Genomic DNA, 23,769 nt, shown 5'->3' with positions numbered 1-23,769 from the left:
TCATTTCACCCGCACCGGCCCGAGGCAGGGAATTTATATTCAGTCGCCACTCGGCGTCTCCCAATCTTCTGGGGACAGATTCGCCGCAATCTCCCTTAAATGGATTTCGTGGCCTTTCTCTCGGGCCTGCATTTGACATTTTCTCAAGAATGTTTATTTTTTAATTTACAACTTGGAGAGGTTGATTTGATGAGATGAGTTTTATGCAACAGAATAAGATGGGTTCGGGGCGGGGGGGGGGGAGGGCTGTGGGTCTGGAATTGGCTGCCAGGCGGCGGGATCATTCGTTTTCATTTGTGGGCTAAGAGCGGTGGCACCCAGGAGGGCAGAGGGGTTCCGGGCCTCGATTCGCAGGCGGAGCGGGAGCCGTGTTGGCCATGGCGGCTGTTTGTGAGGCTTGGGGAGGACGGGCGGGGGTGCGAGCTCTCCGTGGGGCTTCACAGGATCCGCTTGGCGAGAGGGGCCTTTTGAATGGAAACAGAAGCAATGGGAGGCCCCTGTCTCCTCAGAGCCCCAAGCCTGGCCTCGTCCGGCCTGTCTCATTCCCTCCATGGCTCGAGAGCTCCCTTCTGGTTTGGGAGAGCAGAGCCCTGGGGCCAGGCCTGGGTTTGCTCGCTCTGGTGACATCATGGTGAAACGCTAACTTAGCAAAGCAGAGCCTCATCACCCCTCTGCCCGTTCGGAGCAGAAAGACTGGCAGCATCGCCAGCTCCCTCCCATCTCGGCCCTGGCCCCCCGCCCCTTGTAGTGGGGACCCCGAGACCGCGGGGCTGTCCTGAGGCTGCGGGTCATGAACCCACTCCCTGCCCTCGGCACCTCACAGCTGGTCCCTTCTCACCCTCACTCCCCTTCGCTTGGCGGAGGACCTTCCTGGGCTGGATGGGCATGGACGGGCCGTGGCCGGCCTGGTGTCGAAGTCTCTGGTCTCCAAACCCTGGGACACGGATCTGGAAGGGTCCAGACCGTCCAGAGCGAGGCCCAATGGGTTCCAGGCCAGGCCCCACTGCACAGACGCTGTGTGACGAGTTCTGTTACCATAGCTACGGAATCACCTGCGACAGCCCCAAACCCTGGGAGCTAGAGACAGTAAAAGTGTTTTATCGGAGCCAGACTGGCTCTGCTCATCATCAGGGGCCTGGAGGTCCAGCTCTGAGTCCCTCCCGGCCCTGGGCAGGTGTCCTCACCATGTGGGTCTGCTCCGACCTTACAGCCGGCAGCCCCGGAGCAGGCATCCTGAGAGCAGGCACCCTGAGAGCAGGCACCCTGAGAGCAGGCACCCTGAGATCGGGAGGGGGGAGAGCAGGCACCCTGAGAACAGGCACCCTGAGATCGGGAGGGGGGAGAGCAGGCACCCTGAGAGCAGGCACCCTGAGAGCAGGCACCCTGAGATCGGGAGGGGGGAGAGCAGGCACCCAGAGAGCAGGCACCCTGAGATCGGGAGGGGGGAGAGCAGGCACCCTGAGAGCAGGCACCCAGAGAGCAGGCACCCTGAGATCAGTAGGGGGGAGAGCAGGCACCCTGAGAGCAGGCACCCTGAGAGCAGGCACCCAGAGAGCAGGCACCCTGAGAGCAGGCACCCTGAGATCGGGAGTGGGGAGAGCGCCCAGGCCAGAAGCCTTAGCATCTTACTCCCTAACCTCAGAACTGACATGAGTCAGGTCTGCGGTGTGCTCTCGGAGACGCGGGGCACCTGGTCCCTGTGGGAGGGGCTGCAGGCCCAGCACCAGGCAGGCCCTGGGGCGTCCCGAGGCTGGCCGCCTCGCCAGGCGTGTTAGGTAACGTCTCTGCACCCCCATTTCTCCATGCGAACAGTGAGGGGAACTTGCTCACTTCAGGGGTTCTGGGGAAGCCTGGTTTTCGTGAACGTCCGTGGGGAGTTATGGTCACTGTCATGTCTCCACGTCCCGCTGTTCTCCCTTTGCACCGTATCCCTCCCTCGTCCTTGAACTTCCTCTTTCTTGGCTGCGCACAGCGAGAACCATAGGAATGTCAGCAGGAGAGGCCGAGCCCTGGCCTGTCTCCGCTGCCAGGACGGGAGATGGCCGAGGGCAGGGTGTGCGGAGAACCTGCACGTGGGTTATGCCACTAAGTGAGAAAAGGTCTCTGCAAAAGGAACTTCCTCTCAGAGAGAAAGAGGACCAGGGCCTAAGGCAGTGATGGCGAACCTATGACACACGTGTCAGAGGTGACAGGCGAACTCATTTTTTTGGTTGATTTTTCTTTGTTAAATGGCATTTCAATATATAAAATAAATATCAAAAATATAAATCTTTGTTTTACTATGGTTGCAAATATCAAAAAATTTCTATAGGTGACACAGCACCAGAGTTAAGTCAGGGTTTTTCAAAATGCTGACACGTGGAGCTCAAAAGGTTTCCCATCACTGGCCTAAGGGCCTTCTCTGCGGGGGACCAGCTGCCCCTGGCCCCGCCCCAACCCTCACTTCCCCACCCTGGCCCCGCCCCTCCACAGCCCCGCCCCAATCCTCGCTCCGCCCCTCCGTAGCCCCGCCCCAACCCTCACTCCTCCCATCCTGGCTCCGCCCCTCCGTAGCCCCGCCCCAACCCTCACTCCTCCCATCCTGGCTCCGCCCCTCCATAGCCCCGCCCCAACCTCACTCCTCCCACCCTCGCTCCGCCCCTCCGTAGCCCCGCCCTAACCCTCACTCTTCCCCACCCTGGCTCCGCCCCTCCATAGCCCCGCCCCAACCCTCATCCTCCCCGCCCCGGCCGGCTTGGTCCTGGCCCCGCCCCCACTCCACTTCCGGTAAGGACGTGATTAGACGTGGAACCTGCCTCCAGGTCAGAGCCCACTTGCTCCCTCCAGGTTTGCTCAGATTGTGAAGGGTCCAAGCTCCCATCCGCTCACTCACCTCAGCCACATAAAAGGCAGGGATGCAGTAAAGGCCAAGTCCCACTGCACCTTTTTCTCTGAAGGGATAGCGATTTCGTGCCCTTTGGACACACCAGCCATCCCTGAGCCACAGGCGCGAGGCTTGTGGTGTTTTGACGATTTCCTTGGACTCCAGCTTTCGGAGCGGCGCAGTGACCCGTAATCTGTTTTCCTCGGCCATGATGTAATCATTAAGTTGCCGTAATGAAGATTGAAGGTTTAATAATGGGAAGTGTTACAAATTCCAGTTTAATCATTCCTAAGTGGATTAGCGGCTCTCCCCCAGTGCCTGGCCGTGGAAAACAGGGGCCTCGGAGAGACAAGTGCCCGGTCCCGGCTTGACGAATGGGGCTTCGGAGCGGCTGTAATTGAGTTACTGAATTTACTCATCTTCCAGATGATGTTTGCACTGTCTCAGCCACATGTGTCGAGGGCCGGGGAAAGGTCACGGGAGCTCCAGGCCGAGGGCACGTGTGGGTTACCTCTCTTTTGAGCAGCGAGGTTGCGGTGAGTGGATTAAAAGAAACACGGAGTGCTGGTCCCGTCACAGAGCGGTCGGGTGAAACCCCGAGGCCTTCTTAGGGGAGTGAGGGTTGTGCGAGGGGAGGGCTCCTCGGCCTGGGGCTGTGTCCCCCCTGACAGGTGGCAGGGTGAGTCCCTGCGGGCGGGTTGCGGAAAGGATGTCTGAAAACGACCGTCAGAACCGAAGTCAGCAGGTGACAGCCGGCCTCACTGCCACGTAGACGTTTTATGTTTCCAGGTAGGCTCTTCTCCACAGCAGTACCTTAAAGACGGCAGATCAGCTACACTTCCGTTCGAACATGTTGAGAGGAGGTTTGCTGTCCGTTTCCCGGTGGCCCACCGGCCTGTCCCGTCTTTGCCCACCGTCCCGGGGAGGCCGCCAAGCTGCCGTGGCTCTCTGCTTAGTCAGTGGTCTTCCTTTTTTTCGGAACCTCTGAATAGAGCTGTCATATGATAGACATTTAACCTAAGATGTCATCTTTACACACCCACCAGGATTTGTGTGAATGAACATTCCAACCTTAGGGGCAAAGCCAGGCCACTCTGCCTGGGACCTAGAGAGGCAGGTCCTGGGGGTGAGGACAGAAGCGTCCGGAGCGACCCGGCACCCAGGGTAGGACAGGACAGACTGACGGCCCAGCTGCCAGGGGGCGGGCGAGGTCACACTTGGGCATGGCGTTCTAGAAACCCTGAAAACACCACATGCGTGTCCCCAGGTCTTCTTGTGGGGCACAGAAACCGTGTTAGCTCCCTGGGGCTGCCACAGGGATTGAGTCCCTCATCCGTAGCCACCGACAGAGGGATTTAAAAATAGGATTTATTGCCCGGCTGGCATGGCTCAGTGGTTGAGCATCGACCTTTGAACCTGGAGGTCATGGTTTGGCTCTTGGTCAGTGCATGTGATAGGGATGCAGGCTCGATCCCCAGTGCAGGAGGCAGCCGATCAATGATTCTCTCTTATTGCTGTTTCTCTCTCTCCCTCTTCCTTCCTCTCTGATATCAATAAAAATATATTTTTTAAAAATAGAATGTGGGCATCTGAGCCTTGTTTCCAGAAAGGCTCGACCAGGAGCAGGTGTGCGTCCCCTGCCCGCTGCAGAGTGGCGTCAACACAGGTGGGGAGTCAGGGACCCCGATTCAGGTCCTGCCACCACCGCCTCAGGGTGACCTCCGTGCGGTGCTGGTACTGACCTTGATCCCACACTCAGCTTTCCTGAACCTTCATCCCTCAGCGTGAAAACCAGAGGGTGACGCTGAGACGAGGTGGCGAACACAGGCCCGAGCACACAGCGAGGCCCAGGGACCCCCACGCACCCCACGCTCTGCCCGGCCCCAGAGTGCGGCATAATTTTAAGTCATTAACAGCATACATTTACAGTTACTTACCGTTACATTTAACTTATATTTACTGTATGGACAGATGCTATTAAAAATATATAAATGTTTCTCTTTATTGATTGATTGATTAATGCATTTTTGTTATTAATTTCGGAGAGGGAGGGAGAGGGAGAGAGAGAGATAGAAACATCAATGATGAGAGAGAATTACTGATCGGTTGCCTCCTGCACGCCCCCTACTGGGGATCAAGCCTGCATCCCTGGCACATGCCCTGACTGAGAATCCAACTGTGACCTCCAGGTTCATAGGTCGACGTACAACCATGGAGCCACGCCAGACAGGCAAAAATGTTTCTTTTAAATTCCCCACAACTAGGAGCCATGACGGTGACTCTTTCTATGTTGATATTTTAATTATCTTTTTAGCAAACAGCCGTGCTTGGCCACCTGGGAGTCAGCACACTCCAGGGCAGGGGTTGGTACCAGGGAAGCGTAGAGATGTGGTAAGACTTGTTGGTTGTCTCAGCCGGGGTGGGGTGTATCCCTGACACCAAGTCTAAGAGACAGAGATGCCCTCTACACCCCACAAAGCCACGGCCGCCCTACGCGCAGGACGCCAGCGCGGCCGAGCCTGGAAATCCTGCCTCAAGTCCAGGGGCATGCTCATAAGTGCTCCCCTCTGATCAATGCCTCCCATCGGAAAATGGGCGCCTTAAGTAGCACTTTGCTTTTTATTTCCATCCTGCAGAGAAAACGATTTCAATCAGAAGCAATATTTTCTAATGTTATGAAAGGGGAAGAAAACAACCCCGCAGCTCAAGTCAATAAGCATTTGATGAATTCGCATCTCAGGGGTCGTGTTGCTGATAAATGGCAGGCGGACGAACCTGGCGCCCGCAGCCTCGGCGGCGGCACAGTGAGGGCACACGGCACCCGTGATGTCACTCAGAGCCCACCAAGTTGCAAGGCCACCCCAAGAGCACGCCTGCCCTGCGCAGTGGCGGGGATTCGAGGTCCCTGGGACTATTTGGCAGAATCTTAACAACAGGAGTCGGGCCGGAGCCACAGCAGAAATGCTCTTCTCGCCCGGTCCCCACAGCAGCTCGTGGGAGGGGAGTGTCCATCATCCCATTTCACAGCTGCAGAAACTGAGGCTCTGAGAGTGCGCGACAAGCCGGCGCGGGTGCAGCTGGCCGTGGCAGGGCCAGGGTTAGATCCAGGACGCTGCCTCCGGTTCCCAGCTGAACTCAAGGATTATATTTGCAACATGGAGATGGAGATTGGGAGAGGGCTGTTCTAAGAGAGCGGCCTGCAGTTGAGGGGAGCTAGAGTGTGTCGGACACCTGTTTGCTGTCTGTCTTGTGGCCGTGGTGCCTCTTCTGTGTGCCTAGTGCTGGGACACTGGGTCTGCCTTTCACAGCCCCGGAGTTGAGCTGTGTGCTTGCCAGACCTCAGGTGTTCACAGACATCCCCACAGGTCTGCCATAGGCAGGTACCTCGTCACCACCACTTCCGAATATGTTTTAATTGACTATTTTGGGGGTGAGGGGAGAAACGGGGCCCTTAAAACAAGGCAGGTTTATTGACTCGCTTTCCCACGGTCTGAGGACAGCGAGACGTCCACGGGAGCAGACCCCACTGTGGCTCCAGGTTGATTCAAGGCTGAGCTGAACAGGTGTCCTGGGGTCAGCGCTGCTGAGCGGGCGGGCGGGACAGCGAAGCAGCAGCTCGTCTTGGGGAAAAGCAGGCCCTGCCCCTGAGGAAAGTGGGGTGTCTGTGCCACTGGGTTCATGGGTACACGTACATCCCACCCTCCCTCTTCCCCTGGCACGTTCCAGGTTGTCCTCAATTATGCGTCACCAGGTGGTAACCAAGGGCTGCTTCATTCCCCCGACAATAGAGCGTGACCCGACCCTGCCTTTCCCGGGGGGACCTGGTGTTGGGAAGCTGCTGGTAATCCCGCCCGGTAACCCCCTGGAGATCACAGCCTTAGCGGGAACTTCAGCCCGGCGCCTTCTGGCAGCTGGGCTCGATGAGACGGCCGCTGGGGGCTGGGGACAGTCCCGGTTAAGCTGGGGGCCATAAACTGTGGGGTCTCAGCGAATCCCAGGTAAGTTCCTGGGGACCCATTCTGCCCCCCTCAGCGCCTGTCTGCACAGTGCCCACGGAGGCAGGATGAAGGGAGCGCCCCCACCCAGCAGGAGGAAGGGGGATCCGTGTTGTTCTGTTCCCGGAGGGCCTGGCATTTTATGTGCTGGCATCGTCCTTCTTCCCTTCCTTTGCTGATTAACACAGAATCCAGAGACCTCGCTGGAGGTGTCTCATTTTATTTTATTTATTGTTTAAAAACACATTTTTATTGATTTCACAGGGGAAGGGGGAGAGAGAATGAGAGAGAGAGAGAGAGAGAGAGAGAGAGAGAGAGAAACATCAATGATGAAAGAGAATCATGGACCGGCTGCCTCCCGCACGCCCCATACTGGGGATCAGGCCCACAACCTGGGCATGTGCCCTGACTGGGAATTGAACCGTGACCTCCTGGTTCATAGTGGTCGACGCTCAACCACTGAGCCACACTGGCCGGGCTGGGGGTGTCTGGTCTTAAACAAGAATGATGCTGTGATGAAGTTCTAGGAGTCACATCAAAGCAATGTCACCATCCCGACCATTCATTCAGGAGTGTCTGTGCGTGGGGCCAGCAGTTCTGGGTCCTGGGTGTCTGTGCCAACCCCGCCTTCACTCACCCTCACGGACGCCTCCCTGGTGTCTGCACCCTCCCTCCCGCGAAGGCCTGGGCGTGATCAGGTGTCACTCACGAAGCCGGATTCTGGGTGAGGTTCTGTTGTCACCACTTCGCTCTCCGGGGCACACATCCACCCTCAGCGTCTCCCCTTTTGTCATGAGGAACTGGCCTCTCCTGTGATCGCCACTTTACTTCCCCAGGAGGACTCTGGGCCCCGTCCCCTGCTTGTCCCTCACTCTCGCGAGGTCCTTCCGGTGGTAAGTGCTTGGGGAGAGAGGCGCTTTGCTGGTCGTCTCGGAGAGGATGCCGTATGTCAGATTCGTAAAATCTTGTTAACATTGTGTTTTCTTTGCGGAGAATTGCCCTCCAGGAGGGAAAACGGAGCTGCCAATTACCGCTGCCTCCTGCTGCGGCTAAACGTGTCACGTCCCCGTCCCAGCCTGACAGGCGGCATCGGGCAACGCGCAATTAGCCCGCCTGGCAATCAGGAAAAGACAGTCTTCAGCGTGAGTTTTATTTTAGAGTGGTCTTGTGTGGGGACATGTGCCGAAGCGTTTACAGTCCTTGCCCTGGTGTGAAGTTCAGTTGATTGGAGGCCAGCAAGGACCCCTGGCAACCAGGGAAACGCCGGTGTCAGGTGGTGACGGTCACAGGGACCCATAAATCCCCGTGGCAGGAAAACGACCGCGTTTTTAAAGCCAACTCCTCTGGGGGGGATTTGGGTCCTACTCCGAGCTCTTCATTTTATTGGGACGAGATATTGCAGCAGGAACTCGTTTCTCAGGCACTAAACACAAGTAATGTGCAGCAATCATCGTGAGGTCCCAGCCGCCGGCCCTGACCCGCAGACCGGCCACGTGTCATCCGTGTGTCCTCATCACCCCGTCCCTTCGGAGAGTTTCCTTAGAAACCGGGAAGGCCGCACTGAAACACACAGAGACACGCCCATCACACACCAGGTCCCGAGTGAGCCTGGTAGGTGCTGCCCCCCCACCCCGGCCCCCCAACCTGTGAGCCTGTGCTCTCTGCTGGGGAGTGGGGTGCATCTCAGCTGCAGAATTAACACTCAGAACACACCCAGCCTGGGTGTCCGACACCTAGCAGAGGAGAATCTAGATTCCAGATTTTTTTTAAAAATGCACCCTTGCCCACGCCTGTTTGGCTCAGTGGATAGAGTGTCGGCCTGTAGACCGAAGGGTCCCGGGTTCGATTCCAGTCCAGGGCATGTACCCCGGTTGCAGGCTCCTCCCCGGCCTGGGACTGGCTTATTTCACCTAACTGTAAATTAACATTTTCTCTAACCTCTGGAAATGGAAAATCAGAAATGTTTGTCATTAAAGAAGGAATAACCGAAAAGTTAAACATGACAGCCTGCGCCGGGTGCTCAGCGTGGTCCCTGGTCTCTCGTGGTGGCGTCTCTGCTTTGCCCCTGAGAGCACGGGGCAGGAGGCCACACACAGGCTTGGCTTCCTCTCGACACCGGGACACCCGCTGACACGGATCTTTCCGGTGTTTACTCAGTGAAACGGGGTCTCCCAAGTTCACACCGCTGACCCTAAGATGACACAGCTTCCGGTCTTGTCTACCCAGGTGGCTAAGGAGGGCCCCGAGGTGCTGAAAGTAAAAACATACATGTGGCACGGCCTGAGGGACGGTGCCTGTTTTCACGGAGACAAATGAGAGGGTTTCAACGTTCAGCCGCTTCCCAGCGTGGCCAGGCGAGACCCGGGGCTGGTCTTTGTCCATTCGCTCATCCTGAGACCCGTCGACACAAATTGTAATGAGTAATCGTAAACATAACCCGATTCCCTGCATCCGTGCCTGTTCCGCACTCGCGCTGGGCTAAGTTCATTTGCCGGGTGAAAATGCATTGCTGATGTGTGTCTTGTTCCGGATCGAGTCAGAAGGCTCGCTCCAGGCAGGTCTCGCCATCTGAGCTGGGCTATCCAACCAGCGGAGGTGTCGCCACAATACCAAGGGAAACACACGTGTGTGTGCGCACACGCACACACACACGCATGCATGCATGCACACACATGCGCATGCACACACACATGTGCGCACACACAGCTGCCGGCTCCTTGGCCACCCAGGAAGCCCACATGTATGCTTAGAGGGTAAGGGCCGTGCTCAGTATTGTATGTTTATCCTAACACTATCCCCAAAAATCGAAGACACTGTCAATTGACTGCTGGTGACTCAGGTTTCGTGCGTCCCGCCCTCCGGCCATCACTGTTTCCTGAGAGACCGGAGACGGGGCTGTTTCAGCTGGGCTTGTGCTCCCTCTGCTGGCTCCGTAATTAACTAATAAGTCCAATTCCCACGACTCTGCTGATGTCACCAGGGATTTCTGAGCCTGGCCGGGGAAGTCCCGGAGCAGCGCGTTCGGATCAGCCGCCATCGGGGCATTCGCAGGGTCAGGGTGCGCCGTGGGCCTGGCGAAGGGAGTGAAGAAGCCGTGCCTTTGACTCCTCTGATTCTGTGTTTGGAAACCTAAATGCAGGTTCACGCTCGTTCTTTGCTCTTTGCTGGAGAAGAGCGACCGCCGTCACTTCCACGGGCTTATTACATCCCGGCCTCTCAGGAGTTTGGAAGCAAATGGGGTTTTTTTCATCCTCAGAACCAGGCCTATTAAATGTGTGTTGCAGGGGAGAGACGTGGAGGCTCAGAGACCCCGTGCCTGGCGGCTGGGAGGGGTGTCTGTGGGGCCCCCGGGGCCAGGTCCCGAGGCCCTGGGTCCGTCTGCCCTGGCGAGGGTGGGGCAGTGGCGTGGCCGTTTCGCCTGTCCTCACAGCATCGCGTCACCACTAGGAGCCAAGGTTGAATCCTGTTTCCAGCACCTACTGTGTGAGTCTCGGTGGTTTACCCAACCTTCCCGGCCTCACCTTTCTTGCTTACACCCTGGGAAGATGAGGCAAGAGGTTGTCCCTCCCAGGGTCACTGCCAGGATTCAGGGATAGACAACCCCCCTACCCCACCCCCCCGTGCAGAGCACCGCTCAGGGCTTGAGGGGGAGGAGGTCCGGGCATGGTCGTTGGGCATCACTCACGGTGATTCTGTCTCCAGCACGACAACAGCTTCTGTCCTGGTGATAACAATGTAAGCCTTCCGTGAAGATGAGGAGTGGAAATCCCGGATGACAGGGTTCGGCTCAGGGGAGATGAGATGTGGGTTGTCCCGAACAGTTTGGCGTGGGAGGCGCCCACGTGGAGGGACCTCTAGCAGAAATCAGCCAGGGCACCGGGAGTGTAGACGTTCGAGACATACGTCCCTCACTCAGAACTGAACATCAATACGGAGAAAATAATAATCACCACACCTAGGGATGATAACGATGAAGTGCCCCAAAGCGGCTGACACCCGGCATCAGAGGTGCGATTCTCGTGAACAGCCGTGGGTGTTCCGTGTTCGTGTGTTTACTCGTGCGTGTATCCGCCTGTGTGGTTGTCTGTGCGATGGAGCCACGCTCCAGCCGCCTCTCCCGCCGTGACTGCGGATCTCCACCCCGGTCCTGGGCAGTGTTATTCTTGGCCGCTTGGTCCTCGGCATTAATGGGTGATACCACTCCACCCAGCTTAATGACAGCCCTCTCGGTTATGCAGACTAATTCAAACAGCAGCCCGGGCAAAGCACACACAACAGGTGCGTCTGGAGTCCGGTCCGCGCAGACCTTCTCAGAGCTCCGTATCAGCGACCCCGGGGGTGTCCCGTGGCCCCTTCCATGACCTCTTCCCAGGGGACGTTTGTTTGGAGACACGGAGAGGCTGGGATGCGTCTCCCTGCTCAGGTGAGGGCCGGGGGTCATTGCTAATGGGCTGCAGGGCAGGGCGCGGCTGAACTGAGAGGGTCTGTGCTCTCTCCTTCCGCTCCGAGCACCTCCCTCCGATTCGCCGGCTCCTGCGGGTTTGCCGAGGCCCCTGGTGTGTGTCCACGTGGTGGTGGTGGTTTCCGCCGTGGGCATGACTCTCCTGAGACGCACCTGCCGGGGCTGCGAAGCTGGCCCACTGCCCCACCCCAGGCGCTGCCGTCTGCACTTGTGTTCGAGCCGGTTTCGGAGGAGGGAGCCCGGTGCGAGAGCAGCTCGCCAGGGTCTGATGACTGAATGGGAGTCTGCACCCGTGCTCCCCACAGGCCTTGCCTACCCTCTGCCATGAAAGCATCTGGGATGTATTCTTCAAACAGTGGGCCACTGGGTTGTTGGTTTAGAACATGCTGGAGGCTTTATGGTGGTTCTTGACGTTGGCCGGCGCGGACCCTCCAAGGGTGACCTGTTGGCGTTGGCCGGGGATGAGAGGCGCAGGTCAGTGCAGGAAGCGGGACGAGGTCAGCAAGAAAGGCCGCGTTTGCTTCAGTAGCGGAGTCCGCGGGCGGGCGCACCTGCAGGCCACATCGCCTGAGAGGTCCGCAGAAGTGGCAGGTTCGTTCGGCCCACTTGCAGGGATTAGGCATTCCCTTCAGGAACATTTCAGAGGGATTTTCAAAGTACGTGCTCTTAATATAATAGCAACATGGTCGGCTTTATAAAATCATTGCCGATTCTATAAAATTGCATGCAGCCCCGCCAGTGTGGCTCCGCGGTTGAGCATCGACCCATGAACCACGAGGTCCAGGGTTCGATTCCCAGTCAGGGTTTGGGGCTCGATCCCCAGTGTGGGGCGTGCAGGAGGCAGCCAATGGATGATTCTCTCTCATCACTGATGTTTCACTGTCTCTCCCCCTCTCCCTTCCTCTCTAAAAAAGTAAACAAATAAATGAGACATATTTAAAATTACACATGGACGTCTGTGTAATGAACGCACTAAGCAAGCGCCTGTGTGCATTGAGGTCATTGTGCTGTTTTGAAAGAAAGCAGCACAGGGTCAGGCCGTGAAGTAAGTGCCCTTGAAGGAGTCCGTTCCTGTGAATGCTGCCGGACCCGGCGCATCACCCGAGCCTGCGGGGAACAGGGGACCCCCCTTCCCCAGCTGTGCCCTCCTCACGGCACCCCTGTCCTGTATTCAGCCTCAGTGTCCACTGCTCGTAGTCCGTTTCCCAGGTCATTCCTCGCTGCACAGATGTCACAGACGAGACGGGGGCGGGGCATGTCTGACAGCCGCCCAGCAAATCCGTGGAAGGAGGAGGACAGTGCATAGGATGTTGAGAGGTGGACGTGCAGCTGGGGAGAGTGTCGTGGGCGGGGGGGGGGGGGGGGGGGGCTGGCCTTGTGGGCAGCCCTGTCAGCTCATGCACAGCTTATCAAAGGTTCCAGCCGCATCATCCTAGGAAGGTGTTAGTGCGACGGGCAGGGGCACACTGGAGTCGCTATAACTCAGCCAAGTGCGACGGGGTTCCCTGCAGGGCCCACGGGATGCGCGGTGCTTGGAATTCTCATCGCGCGTGGGCGTGTCGGGCGACACCGGCCGGTGGGGGGCGGACTGGAAGGACTGGCCCAGACGTTGGTTCCCTGTGAGCTGGGCGTGCCCGGCGCAGGCTGTGCCCTCAGTGAAATGAGAGGCAGGCAGTTGAATAGAATCACCAGAGCGGGTTCCCCTGCGGGGAGTCCGTGTGGCGGGTGGTTCGTGGTTTCTGGGGGGGAATAACAAATGATTGTGGTCATGTTGGTGCCAGAGAACAGTGTTTGTTGCTCAAGTGCAAACTCACCCCCCCACACACACCTCCACTCGCGACCCTCCGGTCGCCTGCTCGCCTGGACCCGCCTGCTCACCTGCCGTATTGACCGTGTTTGTCTAGTCCTGTCCCCTCCGCCACCTGGAGGCCACATTTGTGGAACAGTGGGCGGGGATCAGGGTTCGCTCTGTAGCCATGCGGCCACTTGCCCGCCCTGCGTGGGCACCGGGCTCCGGCCGGGGCCTCGCCTGCATCCATCTGTGCGCTCACCAGCCGGACAACCCGGGCAGCTTATTTCTTGCACGTGCACGTCCGAGCTGATTGTTCGGCCGCCTGGCTCTCCCTGGGTTCCCCGGTCCTGCCGGCAGGAGTCCTGTGACTTACATGAGAACTGACTTCCCAGCAACAACCTGAGCTGCTTATCTCTCCATCTGGGCCGCGTTAGGGCCTGTGTGACCGGAGCGGGGTGTCTGTGGGACTCCGTGGGGGAGCTGATGACCTCATGCAACATGAAGTGATTATGTGTCAGCGAGATTACCTGGCGTCGGCAAGCTGGTGGTTTGGGGAAGGAAGACGCACACCTAACGAGTCACATTCAGACAGGGAGCGGGCAGCTCAGCGCCCCTCTGAATTTGCTTTGGTTTTCTCCTCCCACTCACTTCCTCTCCTTCATGACCCAGGCTCGCACCCTGAGCAAAGTGACAGGCTCTGGTCTCTGTTGGGTTAATCAGTGTGTTCTTTGATCCACGACACATGCTCCCCGCAGACATTTAAAGTCAACACATTCATTTGTGGTCAGTGGCTCAGCGTTGTTAACCGGCCTGATGGACGGGTTTGGGTATTTGCTTCCCAAAGACTGCTCTCTCTCTCTCTCTCTCTCTCTCTCTCTCTCTCTCTCTCTCTCTCACACACACACACACACACACACACGCACACACACACATCCACTCCCAGCAACACAAATGTTGACGGTCCCAGTCATTCGTTACCCGTAAAAATTTGGGAGCAATTACACTTTTACTGCGCTTGCCCTGAAAGACACCATTAGCTGCTTTACTGCCTGTGGGTCGGAGCCAGTTTCGGTGACCCGGGAGCCCGAAGTGTTTGCGGCCCCGGGGACGGCACAGGGTGGCGTGTGCCGTGGGGCGCCAAGCCTCCCGGCCGTGGGCCCGGCCTCCTCCCGACGCGGGGAAGCCGGGCGGGCTTGGCCGTGACGGCGGGCTCCGCGCAGGCTCAGCTCCAGAGTCAGGTGGGCCGTGTGAGTTTGGAGCGTGTCAGCTTTTTCTCAGGGAGTGTGAGGCATGTCCCACGTCATCCGAGAAATAATCATCGGGGGATACGTCTGGCCACTAACGGTGATGGTCTCCCCCAGGGGCGGAAGGAGCTGAGGGGCGTCCCCCAGCTTCCCCTTTACCTGCTGAGACCCTGTCTTCCGCGGGACAGTCTCGATAGTGTTCACCCTCTGGTCATCAGAAATGCAGAAACGCCTTCTGGGATTCAAACAGGTGCCCGAGCCAGCTTGGCTGTGCGTTCCTGCTCAGGCTGGGAAACCCGACAGTCACATGGATCAGGACTGGGCTGGCTACTCCGTTAGTAAAAGGCACGGGCTGTGCGTGAGGCATGTCCTCGCCCCGCTCCCCCAGAGGAACGTGAGCTGCGTGACTGGTGCCTGACACCTGGCAGGCCCCCCAGCTGCTGTTGAACCCTCCCGGAGACCCTGTCCCCACTGTGTCTGCTCAGCAGGCGTGTGAGCTGCGTCACTGAACTGTCACCTGTTTTCAGGATTGGTCGGAATAGCTTCGGGGTACGCTGAGCAAGGGCTGGAGAGGGTTCCCTTGCCCCACAGGATGCAGAGGAAATGCTGGGAGAAGGACTGGGGGACCCACGGCCCTCGGTTGGTCCAGCAGAGAGTCTTATGGGGGACCCCACCCCGAGAGCCAAGGCTGAGGGGTCACTGGTGGGAGGTTTTCTGAATCCAATGCCGTTGGGACTCGAGGGGGAGCTGGGCTGCGTTAGCCTCAGCTAACGCAGGTGCTGTCTTAGTAAACGTGAACTGAGGGTGAAGAAGGCGCCGTCCGTCCGTCCATCTGTCCATCCCTGCCTCTGAGGGACCCTCCCTCACGCCCCTGCTTCAGGAGCAGCCACGGGGTGGGCCGCTTGGTGTTGGGTGCCCACTGGGGCAGGGGAGGGGAGGGCCGGGGGGAGGAGAGGACGGGTGGGGGGAGGAGGGGAGGGTGGGGGGGAAGGGGTTGGGGGGGCGGTAGGCTGCTTTGGGTTTGTTTAGCGACGGCCTTTTCCACAAAGTGAGCCAAAGTGAGTGTAGTAAGAGCAGGCGCCTCTTTCGCCTGGACCGACCGGTTTCCCTCAGGGAAGGGGGGGCGGGAGGGGAGCGTCTCCGCAGCCTGAGCCCAAGAATGAAAGTTCGGGCTCCCACGCGGCCTTCGCCGAGGGGTCCGTCCAGCGCGCTGTCACTGGGTACACAGTCGCTGGCTTTCTGAGGCGCCGTTCCCGTCTGTAAAGCGAGGCCGGTGTGGCTGCGGCAGGAGGAGGGAAAACAGTCACCCCTCACCGTGCGAGCCCTCGTCCCCGATGCGAGCCGGTGGCTCCGTGGAGGCCGTGTCCCGCGCGGACCGTGGGCCTCGGGGCGGCCGCCGCCCCCCTGGGATGGAGCCCCGAGACGCGGGCTGCCGGGCGGTGGTTATTTCTCCGATTTTTAAAGACGGATGTTCAACCACAGCCCAGAGCGCAGCCTCCGCGCCCAGTGCCCAGACGTGAATTTTAATCAGGCGTCGGCTGGGCTCCTCGCGAGCCTGACAGCTTAAAGGGCCGTTCGTTAATTAGGAGACGACTTGGCACGCGGGTCCCGAGGCCCTGGCCGCCTTCCGTCTCGCTTCCCGTGTCCGACTGACAAGTGGGATGACATCATTACTCGCCGTTTCCCTCGTTAGCCCCGCCAGGAAGTGGACGTGTCTCAGCCTTCCTTACTGCGACGTCTCCCCTGCTTCTCAAAGGCCAGGCTTCAAACGAAACTCAAAGGGACTCGCAAGACCTGGGGGTTCAGAGGCCCGGGAAAAGCAGCCTCTGACCCCGCGCCCCCACACACGGTGCGAGAACGCAGGTTCTTCATCGCGCTGGCGGCTGGTCGTCATGGTGACGGCTTTAAACCTGAAGGTACCTGTGCCCACTTGAGCCGCAGGTGTGGGCCTGCCCCCAGGTGTTTGCGGGGCGTCCCGACCGCAGGTGTGGGGGTGCCCGCAGGGGGTGCCCCCAGGTTGTTGTGTTTGTGCTTTCCGCCCTCCACTGGTGGCCGGACTAAGCAGGAAGCGTGAACTGCTTTTCAAGGGACTAGGCAGCCTCGACTCCAACCCCCCAAACCGTTCTGTGGGGAGAACCGTCAGGGCAGGTGACTGTTTACCAAACCATGACGTTTGCCAGAGGCAGCCTTTTCCTGCCGAAGCTAAAATGCCCCCAAAGCTTGAGTAATTCTGTTCTAAGTATTGGGGGTGGGGTGTTCTTGCCATGATATTGCTCTCTGCAAAGTTTTATTTTATGGGTCCGTAGGGCAGCGTAATTCGGGGAAGGGAAGCAGGGTTCAGACTGGGGTTCACTGTCCAAGTGCCGCCGGTCAGACGCCCTGAGGAGGATTGGCCTTCACCCTGGCAGGCGGTGCACACCTGTGTCCCCACCAACGCAGGCGCCTGTGCAGGGGGGCCGGGAGGGGGGGCAGTACTGTGGATGGAACAGTGTTTCCAAGAGGTCGGCAGGGGATGCGACGCTGAGCGTCCGAGGGTTGAGAACTAAATTCGCACAGGGGCCCGGCCAAGGCTTTCTCAGGAGGCTTGTTGCGCGGAGCTGGGTGCTGGGTGGTCAGGAGAAGGGGACGGTCCCACGGGGAGCACCGCGAGCCCAGGATGGGCCTGGTGGGCGGGCATGTGGGCATGTGAGCACGAGGACAGGGCACGAGGACAGGCCTGAGCCGAAGCTGGCGGGCTGGGGCCAGAGTTCCGGGCAGTAGAGATCCTGACGGAGAATTCCATTTCGATCCGGTGATGAGACGTCCTGGGGAGGGTTAAGGAGGAAGGAAGTGAGCGTGTTCCCTTCTTGTGCCGACCGGCCGGGCTGGTGTGTGGAGGGAGCTGGGCAGGGCACCCTGCGGGCAGCAGCCACGTCCTCGGGTGACAGGTCGGAGATGTTGGGGTCACAGAGCCGCACAGATGTTCCAGGGACGGGCTGTGGCTGAGGCGGCGGGGAGCAGCCTGGCTCCTGGTGGCGTGAGCGGCTGCGGTGCCCGTGGTCACGGCGCAGCCCTGGCAGCGAGTGTGACTCTCCTTGGATCCTGGGACACTGAGAGCCGGTGACCGGCTCCTGGACCCACAGGGCCCTTCACAGCGCCCAGCAAACAGAGGTCAGCGCCGCTGTCCGACCGTGGCCTGGCCTCCCCTGCACAGCCTGCGTCCTCTGCTGCCGCCCAGGTGACCGCAGGTTACAGCCAGACCTGACACTGCCCCCCCTCCGCTGTCCTCGCCTCAACGTCAGGGCCTGAGAATCAGGACCAGGTGTGTCCGCTGGCCGCCAGCCCACGCGGGTTTACTGGGGCCGGTTTGGTCACGTCAGGGGGGCCCGTCCTCCGACTGAAAGGTGGCTTTATTCCCCAGGCCCCGCGACGCCTCCTGCGGGGACGTGGGAGGCCTCCAGAGACAGTTCGCTCTTTGTGCCGGGAAGGGGCGAAGGCCGTGGAAGCACCGTGAGCGTTTTAAACACCAGCCGCTGCCCGAGGAGGGGTGCTGGCACCCGTGTCCTGCAGGCCGTGGGGCGAACATCTATGGAGAAGGTTCCCTCCACCTTCAGTGCCAGCAATTCGTGGAGAATAAACCCCTACCTCTGAGCTCAAGAAACAAAAGGTTTTTTTAAACCGTGGAACGAAGTGGGCAGAGGCATGAGCATGGGGGACCCGTGCCACCTCCACCTGCAGGCGTCTCCCTGCTTTCCTGGCCCAGCAGGCGGGCACAGCTGGGGAGCCCAGCAGCCACGCTGGCACCCCCAGGCCCCCAGGCCTGGTGCCCGCCACAGTGCCCTCGGTGCCGTGGCCTTGAGACCAGCCAGCATCTGGGTGGCCGTGGGGATGGTCAGCTGGGCTGCATGGCCCTGGGGATGATTAGCAGGTGACGTTCTGCCCTGGGACCTGAATCACCTGCTTGCTCCCCTCCGTCCCTACCCCCTGGCCACCCCGCATGTGCACAGGTGTGTCTCACAGGTTCTCATTGTATTCACTTGGGGAGGATCTCTCCCGCCACTGAGGATAGCACTAAGCATGATATGAACGTTATTCAAAACGGGTCCACGCCATAAAACCCGCTGATGGGCCGTCATTACCTGCAGCATTAGGTACGTTTTACGATATATTTAAACGGAATCTGTGCTTAGCGTCAGCGCGTCCGGGCTTCTCCTGAGAGACCTCGCTGGGAGCGCAGTCCCGTTCTTCTGTCGCGCCGGCACAGGGCTTGCTTTGCGCAACTGTCAGTGTCCTTTATTATTCCCCAGCACCGGCGCGCTCACTTGTTAATTAGAGAAATTTCAACTGTCCTCGTTGGCAATTACAGCTTCTGTGGTGGTGTCTGTTATGAATAGTCAATGAGAGCTGATTAATATGCATGAGCAGCAGTATATATACACGTGTGCGCCGGAGCACAATGCAGCTGCCAGTCGGAGGAGGGAGCGGAGTGCGCGTCTGTGCAGGCTGCGAGGGAGGCGAGGGAGGCGAGGGCGGGGAGGGTGCTCGCGGCCCGTGTCCAGCGCGGCAGCTGCCTGAGGCCCCGGGCACGGAGGGCTGCTCTCCCTCCCGGGGGCTGGCGTCGGAGCCGGCCGTGGGCGCGTCTCTCAACATGGGATGCAGCCTGTGCAGCCTGCGGAAGCCAGAGGAGCAGTACCGGCTACTCTACGAAGTTTGTCAGGTAACCGTGGCCTCTTCCTCTCCTGGCAGAGGGCACCTTCTGGGGAAGGAATCAGAGAGCCTGGTGTCTATTTGTGTTCTGAACGAGACAGCCGGACTTTCCTGCATATTTCCTATTAAGTCTTGTACTTTCCGTCGCTGGGGCACTCAGGTGTCTGTCGCCGGGAGCTGGGACGAGCTGGGATCAAGGGATGTGGTTGTTCGGTCTGTGCTGCCCGCACAGACATCTGAATATGCAAGCAGGTGTCACAGAGCTGTGCCCCAAAGCGCCTCTACACCTGCCGGTGCTCTGAGCCCCAGGCAGGACGCGGTGAGCAGCGTCTCCGGCACGTCCTCTCGGCAGCTTCTCCTGGCGGGACCTGTGGCTCAGACCCGTGCTCCACTCTCACCACGGCTGCCCCTCCCTCTGGGAGAATTTTAGCACCTTCAGGAGCAGGTGGCTGATCTTGGGGCTGTCACCACGGCAGGTGACTTCTGTGCCGTTCCTAACAACATGAAATTGCAGCGGAGAGTGAAAGGGATACTTAAAGTAGAGCCCAGATCACTTACCTGACATTTGGGTTGAGCGTTTTCTTCTTATCTTTTGTTTTTTATTGAATTTATCGGGGGTGACATTGGGTAATTAAGTTATATAGGTCTCAGGTGTACAATGCTATAAAAGATCTTCTGTATCTTGTTCTGTGTGTTCACCACCCAAAGTCAAGTCTCCCTCCATCACCATTTATTCCCCTGTGAGTGTTTTCTTTGTGCACATGCAAGTCTTATTCTGGGCTGGGAGCTTTCCATACTGCTATGAGTAACCTAAGTTGGTACTTAAGCATTTTCCCCTTAAACCAGTGGTTCTCAACTTTCCTAATGCCGCGACCCTTGAATACAGTTCCTCATGTTGTGGTGACCCCCAACCATAAAATTACTTTCGTTGCTACTTCGTAACTGTAATGTTGCTACGGTTATGAATCGTCATGTAAATATCTGATATGCAGGGTGTATTTTCATTGTTACAAATTGAACATAAAGCATAGTGATAATCACAAAAACAGTATGTAATTATATATGTGTTTTCCGATGGTTTTAGGCGACCCCTGTGAAAGGGTCGTTCGACCCCCAAAGGGGTCGCGACCCACAGGTTTTGAACCGCAGCCTTAAACTCTTCTAACACCTTCAAATTTTTCTTCAGTCTTCAAAAAAATCATAATCCTGTTAAAAAGGTTTTTTGACATAGAATGTTAGAATAAGGTTGTTATAGTGAGAAAAATGTTCTTGTTTCTTCATTTATCACGATCAATAGTATATTAATATATTCTTTAAGGGCCGGACTTGAGTGGAAACATAATTTGATTAGTGGTCCATCGGGTGTCAGTTTTGCAAGCACCACCAGAGGGCGCGTGGCATTAAAAAGATCCTGAGACCCAGCTGGCTGCCGCTGCCTAATGATGCTCTCACCCTGGGGGAATAAAGGGGTGTTTGTGTGTCTTTTCCACAGCGAGGCACAGAGACGGCCAAAACAGACCATTTGGGGCTTGACACCCCACCCCCACCCCCCGCCAGATCTGACCAGACATGGGCATCTTTAACAAGCTTTGGACACACAGTTCATCCAGGACTTCAGTCTGGGGCACGGGGGAGTCTTCCCCGTCCCTCTGCGATCAGGTGGCGAAGCTGAAATCCTAAATTTGCCGAGTTACCATGTGCTGTGAGCAGTGAGCCCAGAGCTCCGCGAGCCGGTCACTCAAGAATGAAGCAGGACGAACAGGGCATCACCAATGTGTGCACACGCACACCACGAACGTAGGACACATACAGTGCCCAGCATGTAGTTTTCCTAACTCGTTTTTTCCTTTTAACCATTGATGCACAAAAACATTCTTTACCGGCTGTTGATGTGTGTGTATTAGTTACCCTGGCCGCCTCCAAGGGGGTCCCCCTCGTATACCCACCCCCCGCAAATCTGTGCTAACCAGCGGCTTATTCCTGTGTTATGTGGGCTCCTCCAGCCCAGCCCCAAAGAGAGGGGGCCTGGACTCTGTTTTCCACAAGGTGGATGTATGTGGGAATATCTCTGGCCCAAGCATCGTGTAGCGAACGGCTGATAAATGACTTCCATGTGGAGTGCACGGTGTCAGCAATTTAGGAAGCCGTCCAGATGGACTTTACGGGAAATGCCAACTGCTTTTCGGACCCGTTACCTTTGTGCCAACTAAGTAGAGTCCCCTTCTCCTATTGTTTGGGGGTCCTGAACCGTAGCATAAAGGAATTCACCAAAACACTTGCAGGAATTAATCACCGCATCCCCGCTCTTGTGACGCGAAGCCTTATTAGAGCAGAGAAACGGAGGTTTCCATAAATTACAGTTCCAGAAGGTCCGGCGCGTCTGGCTCCCCTCCCGTACGCCCTCCTCGCGCAGCACAAAGAGGATCAAATATTCTGGGGCTCAGGCTTGATCCTCTCCTCATCCCGAGATAATTCAAAGAGACGCTCTTCATTAGGGCCTCTGGCAGGCTGCCCGCCGCTTCTTGGGGGGCTGCTGTGAGCCTAATGATGCCGAACAATGGCTATGCCTCTGCTTCGCACACACCTTATTGTACCTTTAATCACATTAGAGAAACAACGGCACGTGAAGTCGCCCGGCGCTTAGAGGGCGCTGCAAAGAGCGCGCGCACACCAGCGATCTGCGATCTGCGCCAGGCGAACAATGCGGGGAGGGTTTGGGGGTGTTCGCCTCCTGCCTGCCCGGGGGGTTGGGAGGTCACTGGAGCTACAGCTGTTGTTTATGTTTATGCTTTTATGAGAACTGGGTGGGGGGGCAAAGGGGGGGTCCTGGGAGACATTGAGACAAGGTCTGGGCCCATTGGAAATTTAAACATTAAGTGAGCAGCGGCTTCTCGCTCTGAGCTCCAGCCTGTCTTGTGACTTGGCTCAGCCCTGTTAAAGCAAAAAGACAAGGAGGTAGGAAGGACGATGCTTTGAGGCCGTGGAGGGGTGCGCCTTCTGCTTGGATTAGGTAGCTGGCCCCGACCTCGTGTTCAGGGGGCAGGGAGAGCTGCGAGGCTCCAGGGCTGGGCTGGAAGCCGGCTGAGGCTGGTCACCTGGCTGTGGGGAGGGGAGGGCAGACGGGTTTGCGGGGATGGGGGTGTCTGTGGCTCTGCTGGCTTGGTGCCTCGATGCAGGCCCAGCTCTCCAGCCCTCCCTCCCGCGGTGCCCTTTCAGAACAGGGACAAGGCCCATCTGTGGGGGCTGTGAGGAGGGTCTTCAGATGGAGGCCTGGGTGGGGGAAAGAAGCGACACACTGGTCAGTATCATTCATTCCCTCCACCTCCTCTAGGTCAGCCAGAGACTCTTGGAGAACAAGGATGACTTCCCTGGTTTGACTTGGCCACAGGGAAGTCATTCTGGTTGGGATTGAGGCTTCAGATTCAAAACTGTGATAAAAAAAAAAAAACATGTTCCCCAAAGTCTGCAGGCAAGGAAAACATATTGATTCGACTTCCGTGGCATTCATCGCAGCAACCACAATGTGAATTGAGCACCCCCTGCGTGTCGCACTGTGCTGAGTGCCTACCACAGGCGTCCCCTCACAGTGGCACCAAGAGGTAGATGAGGTTATTCCCATTTCGAAGATGAAGAAACTGAGGCACAGAGGAACGATAAATGGGGCCGGGATGCTGTCTGTGCTATGATGCCCATGTCTTGAGAATTCTTCATTTCCATCAAAGCCAGTGAATAGGTCACCGACATTATGGGGAACACGGATTAAAATTTTTTAAAAATGTGCTGGCACCTCCATCAGCCTGAGAGGACCTGGCTCTGCTCCCCGACCAATGCGAGGGGCTCCCGCGGAGCCTCTGCCCTCAGTCGGGGGACAGGGTGGTGGCAAACAGAGGTGCGCCCCCGGGAGCACAGAGCCCGCTGGCCTCCCAGGCAGTGTGACGACCACGTGACTTGAGAAAGCTCACGTTCTTATGCCTGTTGATAGTAACTAGCATAGCAGCTACGAGCAATGTGTGTCTCGCATGCCCCTTAATGTTGGTTTTAAAAAACAAAAACGTTGCCCAATAACTGTAACTTGCCAGAAACCTGAAGATGTAAATACATCTATTTGTGACCCTTGCTGTATCCGTTAGCCAGGTGGTCAGAAAAACACAGCTTTCTAAAGGAAATGATAATCAAGTTTAAGGAAGGTTCTGGAAGCCTGACTGTATACAATCCTATTTTCGTATTCAATTAGCGCCATGCAGTGCGAGATGCGTGTCTGCCTGCGAGCCGAGCGGCTGTGCGGCTGCGGAGATGCAGCGTGTGGCCGGTTCGCGTGGGCAGAGGGACGGTGGGTAATTGGATGGACCTAGACTTGACCTCCAGACAGCGGTGTCACACCTGGTTTAGTGCGCTGGCAAGGAGGAGCGTGTTTGTGTAAACAGCCTGTCCATTCTGAAAGCTTTGTTTTAGAGCCGCTCTGCATCCCGAATTAGGGTAGGCTGAGCAGGTGCAGGAGGGGAAGGTCGCCTCCTCCCGCCCTGACAACCTGGGGGCCCTTCTTCCTGAGCCTGGCGCCCGTCTGTGGCCGAGAAAGTCGCTGTTTTCCATGTGGGCGCTTCTCTGTCACCGCCTATGGCTTGCTCTTCAGTGAACAAAGTGAACAGTGGGGGACAGGCCACTCGTAAGCTGAAGGAGGGTTAGACCAGGGCTTGCTGCCCTCTGTCTACCTGTCTCTTCTTCAGGTA

At 57.7% G+C, this 23,769-nt stretch overlaps 1 protein-coding gene across 5 annotated transcripts in view; it reads left to right on the top strand.

Moving 5' to 3' along the window:
- The window catches only part of PDZRN3 (PDZ domain containing ring finger 3), a 90,687-nt gene that overhangs the window by 48,738 nt on the left and 18,180 nt on the right, over positions 1–23,769 (top strand). Inside the window, exon 1 of one of the 5 annotated variants that reach the window (XM_036333328.1) lies at positions 18,919–19,052. The exons of the other annotated variants lie outside the window; for them this stretch is intronic. Within the exon in view, the coding sequence (XP_036189221.1) occupies positions 18,984–19,052 (69 nt within the window). The 5' untranslated portion in view covers positions 18,919–18,983. Of the gene's footprint in view, positions 1–18,918; positions 19,053–23,769 lie in introns of those variants that run through there. 5 annotated transcript variants of the gene reach the window in all.

This window comes from Myotis myotis, unplaced genomic scaffold, assembly GCF_014108235.1.
Source record: "Myotis myotis isolate mMyoMyo1 unplaced genomic scaffold, mMyoMyo1.p scaffold_m19_p_13, whole genome shotgun sequence".
Taxonomy (NCBI): Eukaryota; Metazoa; Chordata; class Mammalia; order Chiroptera; family Vespertilionidae; genus Myotis; species Myotis myotis.
The sequence above is the reverse complement of the archived record's forward strand: the minus strand, read 5'-3'. Positions and strand labels throughout refer to the sequence as shown.